A 7,471-nucleotide genomic window follows, 5' to 3' on the forward strand; every position below is an offset into this window, starting at 1 on the left:
TCTGAGTCACGTTGCTCAAAACCCTCGTGGCACTTGCCAGTGCGGGGATGTTATTTTATACAAACAATTAATGCCTGGTAGCCAAATTGGCAATTACTAAAGCAAGAAGATGACAGTCATGATTAATTAGGGAGGCGGGGCAGCGCTCACACTTTGGATCATGTAGAAGTAGCTCCCTGCTGTCATTTAGAACCAGGGAAAACCTGGCAAAAAGATGCCTCCCTCCCCTGCCCTAGCTCTCCCTGCTCAGGGCGTGATTGGCCAGCAGACTCGTGTGTTTCCGCAAGGGCCAGAAACACAGGCCCAACGCAGCCAGTCCCCGGGACCCCCACCCCCACCCCTTCTTCCACCAAGTCCTGATTTTCTCAAAAGTTTCAGCTAAGAGCTGGAAGTGCTAATTATAGTAACGCAAAACAGATGGAAATCCTGGAATTGTCCGCTCTGTGCTGGATCCAAGTGAGCAGGACAGGTAGAGGGTCAGGCCCGCGGTGCCCTCGGGGAGGGCGGGGCCCCGCCCTCGGGGCACTCTGGCCAGGGTGTTCTTTTTGCTTTGTTTTCTTTTTCTGTTTCAATGCAACGTTAAAGTACTCCTGCAACTTTGTCTGAAAGTGGCACCATGCCCACAGTGTATGGCAACTTTGAAGAAACTCGGGGAGAGAACTTAGTTGACAACTTGTAAAATGGCACCCCTGGCCGGAGGATCCCGGGCCCTGCGTGGGCCTGCGTGGGCCTGCGTGGGCCCTGCCCAGCCCGCCTCTGCCTTCAGTGCCTTCATGTTAAAGTTGAGATACTGGTGCCTTGCCCATGTCTTAAGCTGCCTATTTTTATTTGTTGAACTGGGGTTTGGCTGGCCGGGCTCCAGCTGTCTCTCTCACAAGATTTGGTACTGATGAGCTATTTATAGAACTGTGGTTCTGTTGCCACGGCAACGCGCTGGCGGCCAGGGCGGCTGGGGAGCTATTTCTGGCCTGGCGCTGTAACGTAAGACTGACTGGGCAAGTCGGAGTGCCCTCCCAGCCCGGCCGGCTCTCCACTGGTGAAGAGGAAGGGGAAAAAAACTCACAGAACTTCTTCCAGCGGACTCTTCCCCTCCCGGGGTTTCTTTTCTGATGAGCCCATTTCAAAGCACTTCTAGCCCCACCCCCACCCCGGGCGTAACGTCAATTTTTTACATCAGTTAAATTAGGCCAGTCTTTCAGAAGTTACTTTTCCTAGTAGTGTTTTGAGTGGAGCGACAGGAAAGCAACGAGCTCAGCCGCGGGGAGGGGGGCGGCCCCTCTCCACCCACGGCTCCCGGGTCCTCCAGGAGCGCCCCCGACCCCGCCCGCGAGGCACACTCCAGATTTCACATCTGGGCGCTCCTCGTCCGTGGAGCGCACGGGCCGGAAGGGAGCCTTGAGTGCGTTTCCTGTGCAGCGTGGTCGTGCAGGCGGGGCCCGCGTGTGGCCTCCCCTGTTCTCCGTGACGAGTGCGGTTCTTAAAAGGGAGGAGGAAGGGCTGTCCCTCTGGGGAACCACAGACACCGCGTTCCCGTCGGTCCCTGGGCGGGGAACCCGAGCCGCAAGGCCCCGGAGCACACAGTCCCGCACAGGCCCACCCCCACTGCGCCACTGCGGCCGAGGGGCCCGCGGGCTGGACTTGGGGAGACGGGAGGGGCGGGGCTGAGCTCGCCGCGTGTCTGCTTTGTCTCCCAGCTTCCTGGACAAGATCGATGTCATCAAGCAGGCCGACTACGTCCCCAGCGACCAGGTACGCAGTCAGGGTTTACAGTCCCCTCGACAAGCTCGCTGGGACTTTGGCTCTGGGTTGGTGGATGTTAACATTTCGGTTGGTTTGGGCGAGACTTGCTGACCTTGATTCTCTGTTCTAGGACCTGCTTCGCTGCCGTGTCCTGACTTCTGGAATCTTTGAGACCAAGTTCCAGGTGGACAAAGTCAACTTCCAGTAAGTAAACGGTCCCGTCCCCTCCGGCCCGCGGAGTGGGGCACTGGGGTCAGCCCCGCAGAGTGACCGGTGTCCTCTCCCGCAGCATGTTCGACGTGGGCGGCCAGCGCGACGAACGCCGCAAGTGGATCCAGTGCTTCAATGGTACGGGCGCTGCGGGCCTCTCCACGGGGGCGTGTTGCTTTCTTAGTTGTGAGGGGTCGTTCCGGCCCCCGACACACATCCCTCTCCTGTCCTGTGCCGTAGATGTGACCGCCATCATCTTCGTGGTGGCCAGCAGCAGCTACAACATGGTCATTCGGGAGGACAACCAGACCAACCGCCTGCAGGAGGCTCTGAACCTCTTCAAGAGCATCTGGAACAACAGGTGGGCGAGGCGGCCCTCAGGGTCCATGCCCCGACCGGTCGGGTGCAGGGCGGGGCGCCGGGGGCGGGGGCGGGTCTCTGCCAGGCGCTGGGCCGCGCTGTCCCCAGCCCCCGAGGCGGACCGCGCCCTGGCTGGGCTCTAACTCCGCCCCCTCTGTCAGATGGCTGCGCACCATCTCCGTGATTCTGTTCCTCAACAAGCAAGACCTGCTCGCCGAGAAAGTCCTCGCTGGGAAGTCCAAGATTGAGGACTACTTTCCCGAGTTCGCTCGCTACACTACTCCTGAGGATGGTGCGTGGGCCCGGCCGGCACTTCAGCTCCTTGGCCCCTTTGCCTAGGGAGAGACCTGAGCGGTTAAGGGGTGGCCGTGAGGCGAGCGCGCTGGCTAAGTACCTTAAGTAACAAAACATTCGTCTTCTCCGTAGCTACTCCCGAGCCCGGAGAGGACCCACGCGTGACCCGGGCCAAGTACTTCATCCGCGATGAGTTTCTGGTGAGTGAGACCGCCTTGGGTTCTCTTGGTTTGCCCTTCCTCCCCGGGCCGGAGGTCCGCGTGCTCGCACCCGTGGGGACTGAACCATCAGCCCTTCGGTTTTCTTTCGTGGGGAGCCCCCGCGGACTTGGGCTTCGGGGCCCCTTCGCCGGCATTCGCTGCAAGTAACGTGGGCGGCTGGCGGGGAGGGGTTTCCCGCGGGGGGGGCGCTCACGCGCCGTGCGTGTCCGCCCCGCAGAGAATCAGCACCGCGAGCGGGGACGGGCGCCACTACTGCTACCCGCACTTCACCTGCGCCGTGGACACCGAGAACATCCGCCGCGTGTTCAACGACTGCCGTGACATCATCCAGCGCATGCACCTCCGCCAGTACGAGCTGCTGTGAGAGGGGAACCGAGTTACCGACAGCCTTAAGCGCAATTAAACATGTAATTGTACACGCAGTTAATCACCCACCATAGGGCATGATTGACAACGCAGCCTTCCCGCCCCCCTCTGAGTGAGTTTGCAACCCGCCCCCTTCCGCTTGCTTCAATATTCTAAATTTAGAAAGCTTAAGGCGGCCTTCCGATAAAAAAGGCCACCACGGTTCCCTCTCTCTTCAATTAAATAGCAGCAGCAAACAAATCATTAAATGAATTAAATATTGTCTTGTGCAGCATTAAAAATCAATAAAAAATTAAATGTGAGCAGTTGCGACTCCGTTGCGTTATTTGCGGTCGGTTTCGCGCACCTGCCGTCAGTCGCGGTGCCAGTGGCCTCACCACTGGGAGGCTGGGACGCCCCGCGTTGAGGAGAACAAGGCCCAGGCTTATAAATGGGGGTACAAAATCTTGCCCCTTCTTGACCTAATCTTTGGGTTCCTGAAGACAATTAATTTGCAGCCAACACCAAACACCCACCCCCATCCTCCTCCCAAACAGTGCCCCGGGGAGACCCCTAGGCCCTTGGAGAATTCCATGCTTTGGTCCCCGGCGCCCTATCCGAAGATCCTCTCGACTCACACCCCCGGTGTCCGTGTGCCCAGAATCTCCCCGAAATGGGCAGTGGTGGCAAGAACTACCACGTACATAGAAAATTAGCATAACTGGCTGGCCATTTGGGGGAAATTTTAGGCTGGAGCCCTGCCTTCATACACACATCAGTCAGTCACATGTTTGAATACAAAAAGGTACTTTAAAAGTGGCTGTTTTTACAATTAAAATCTTATAGAGTATCAATCTTTATATGCGATAGAAGATCCGGAAGCCATGGAGGAGAGAAGGGGGGGTGAGGGGCGGGTCATACAAACTATAAATCACACAAAATACAAATGGGGGTGGGGACTGGATAAAATCCGTCCCAGAGGGTGCGTTTCCCTCATTGGCAAGAAGAATAAACAAACCCATCACAAAAATGGGCAAAACACATGAACAAGCAATTTAAAAAATACATTGGAACTATGGCCCGGGCACCACAAATGAAATACAAGGAACACCTGCGCCTTGTGGGGGGGTGGTTGTCGGCAGCCACAGGCCCCGGGAAACCATGGCGGGTTGCCACTTGGACTTGAGGTCCACTTGGGTTCTCTAGCCCTTCATCTTCAGGGTCACCCCCTAAGGATGCGCCCACCTGTGGTGTGGCTTCCCCAGAGGGAAGGGGGCGGGAGACACCAGGGGGCGGGAGACACCAGCTTGCCTCCAGCGTCAACCATTGCACCTTCTGAACCAGGCCCAATGGGCCGTTAACCAAATTGATTCTGTAATTCAGGCCAAAAATCCACTTCCTGTTATCCAAATCACATCAATCCTAGACAAATGAATCGGCAAAATGAGCCCCAAAGGGGCAGAAGTCCCCCAAACACCATCTCCATAAACCTTCCTACACAATATTCAGTCCACATAAAAACCGTGTGCTTGCTCTGCAGACTAGGGCACAAAACAACCCTCAAAAGACCCCCCAGCTCTGGCCAGGTAGCTGTTAGTTACAGTGCCGTTTGGACACTCCAAGGTTGCAGGTTCAATCCCTGTCAGGGCACATACAAGAATCAACTGATGACTGCATGCATAGTAAGCGGAAAAACAAATCAATGTTTTTCTTTCTCAAAAAAAAAGAAAACTAAAATATATATTTTTTAAACCAGCCCAAATTAACATATAATCTACATAATTGCTTACTATGTAAATATAGCCAGAAGACCAGCCCACAAATTCCCATAATCCCACAAAGTACTCCCCCAAAACACAACTAATCAGAACCTGAGACTGGCTGTGAAGTACAACCCCAGACCAGCTGACCACACCAACACCCATCCAAGGAAAGGCTAGCCCCACAGTCCCTCTTTCCAGATGACCACCTGCACGCCACTCCTATGTAGAACTTCCAGAACCTTCTCTAAGTAGTCCACATAAGGTGGCCACAGCACTAGCCTGGGACTTCCAAAATTAGAAATCCACCAAAAATTAGATACCTGCCAAAATTAGAAAAATTTCAAGGCCCCAGAGCAGTTATACCAAGAAAAGGATACCTACCCCAGAGCTTCTCCCCCTGGTTGGTCTAGACTTTGCAAACGTCTAGAAAGAGGGAGTAAAAGTCACCCTATGTGCCAATCTGCCCAGTGACACAGGTTCGGCTGTTACCGCCATTTGGCCAAAGAGTAAATGGACGCCTAGGGAGGCCAAAGTGATTTTTTGCCCGGGAGACAAGGCTAGTAAGCTGGGAAAACGGCCTTCAAACTGGGGCAGACGGAGCCCAGTGCGTCGCTGCTGGACCACGGAGGGCAGGCGAGGAAGATGGAGGAGAAAAAGATGAGATGGTGTCCTGGGGTTTTTTCCAGGGTGCCTGTCATCCATGACCTGTGACCCTGAAGGGAAATCCTGTGGGGCTTTCTGGGGTCCCACACGTGGTGGTGATGATGGGGGGGTGGGGACGGGGCAGAAGAGGGAGGAACTCGGCCTTCCCACCAGGTCCACTCACTCCTTTGTGTCTGAGGGTCCCTTCGCTTCCTCACAGTCCATCCCTCCTCTCTGAACCAGTTTCATTTGCCCTTTGACCTGGCACCAAACCACACTCTCATAGGGCCACTCTAAAATCTAAACTCTAGTGTCTTCAGCAAGCCAAAAAATTATGGAGAATTACATGTAAATCTTTGATTACAAGAAGACATTAGTTTTAATTTTTTTAGTTGAATTTTATCTCTATTCGAATGCAAAACAACATATTTTTCTAAATATAAGAATTTGTGCCACACTTTGTAAAGTGTATAGGCCAGTTATTATAAATAACTATTCACTGACCTTTTAAAGAAATAATAATAATAATAATAATAATAATAATAAACCACTAAGCCCCCTGATGAGGCCTGATATGAGGAAGGCCAAGACTGGGCAGAACTTTTACTCGCTTCCCTTTTATTTAAATGTGAGCCAAACTGTATCAGAAGAAATGCCCCTTCTATGTCCAATGGCCGTATGTCTTTGACCATAATGCATGTGGCTTTTTTGGACACTTCTGGTCATTCTATCATTCAATGACCATGGAGAGAATACAGGATCTACGCCAGCCATTGGGACATCTGCTTTCATGGGATTTATACTCTGTTGGGGGGGACACGCGCTTACCAAAAAAATCCTCAAAAGAATTACAGATGGTGACATGGTCTCTGAGCTCATAAACAAGTTGGGGACAACAGGAACGGGAGCGATCGGGGGAGACATTCCACTTCAGACAGGATAGCCAGGAGGGCCTCTTGGAGGAGGTAACTTTTCTTATGGAAGCACAAAGATGAGGAGAGCCAGGCATCCAAGTACAAGTAGCCAGCAGTGTTTTCGGTTAATATCAGTTATTAAAACATTAGAATGAGCATTTATGGAGCATTTACCAGGTGCCCAGAACTGTCACAGGCCCTTGATAAAGGCTGTCTCCTGCGGTCATTTCGAAACCTATGAAGATGTGCCTTAATGATCTGTACCAGGCGTAGCCAGTCTGCACCCCACGGTACACCAACAAAAAAAGACAAATCCCATCTAAAACACTGTGAATAATTCATGTATATTAGTCATTTAACAACGGTTCCACTGAAAGGCCATTGCAATAAGCACTTAATTTGAATAACCACGCCCCACTTTGCTCCCTGTTTTGCAGCCGAGTGATTCGGCATCTCTGCCATGATTGTCCTGTGTTTATGCGTTCATACACTGTGACCGCCTAAATTTTCTGGGCCTGCCTATCTTATTCTCTGTCTCAATTAGGAATGTGTTCAGCTGCCAGGAACCGAATGTGGACATGGAGTGGCCCAGAGAAACAGACTTATATCTCATTTACCGAAAATTCTGAAGGCAGGAGCTTCCCAGGGCGATTTCGGCAGCCCGTCCAAGGCAGGACCAGTGCTCCACGATTCTCTTGGTTTCTCTCTCTCCCCTGTAAGATGGTGTCACGTCCTTAGCCCGAGGCTAATGATCTTCCTTCTCTCCACCACTGTGAAACAGACAAAGATACCCAGAGAGCAAGGTAAAGAGGTAGATGGTTAGATACACAGCTCGCTAGACACACAGAAAAACATCTACTCCACAGCACTATTACACACACACACACATGCGAAGATTTATAATTTGGATCTTAGTGGAACATCAAGGAAAATATGTGCAGTGCCTGTAGTTTGTAAGGATTAGGGGAGATAATGGATTTAA

At 52.6% G+C, this 7,471-nt stretch overlaps 1 protein-coding gene across 2 annotated transcripts in view; it reads left to right on the forward strand.

Annotated features, from left to right (window-relative positions):
- Nucleotides 1–3,493, forward strand: part of LOC118996538 (guanine nucleotide-binding protein G(s) subunit alpha-like) — a 44,902-nt gene extending 41,409 nt beyond the window's left edge. For both annotated transcript variants that reach the window (XM_037059978.1, XM_037059979.1), the window contains 7 exons: nt 1,695–1,749; nt 1,871–1,944; nt 2,030–2,088; nt 2,191–2,311; nt 2,472–2,602; nt 2,737–2,804; nt 3,043–3,493. In XM_037059978.1, the coding sequence (XP_036915873.1) occupies nt 1,695–1,749; nt 1,871–1,944; nt 2,030–2,088; nt 2,191–2,311; nt 2,472–2,602; nt 2,737–2,804; nt 3,043–3,189 (655 nt within the window). In that variant the 3' untranslated portion in view covers nt 3,190–3,493. The remainder of the gene's footprint in view (nt 1–1,694; nt 1,750–1,870; nt 1,945–2,029; nt 2,089–2,190; nt 2,312–2,471; nt 2,603–2,736; nt 2,805–3,042) is intronic.
- Nucleotides 3,494–7,471: the final 3,978 nt, after the last annotated feature.

This window comes from Sturnira hondurensis, unplaced genomic scaffold (assembly GCF_014824575.4).
Source record: "Sturnira hondurensis isolate 20B ecotype Veracruz unplaced genomic scaffold, ASM1482457v3 Scaffold0011378, whole genome shotgun sequence".
Lineage (NCBI taxonomy): Eukaryota > Metazoa > Chordata > Mammalia > Chiroptera > Phyllostomidae > Sturnira > Sturnira hondurensis.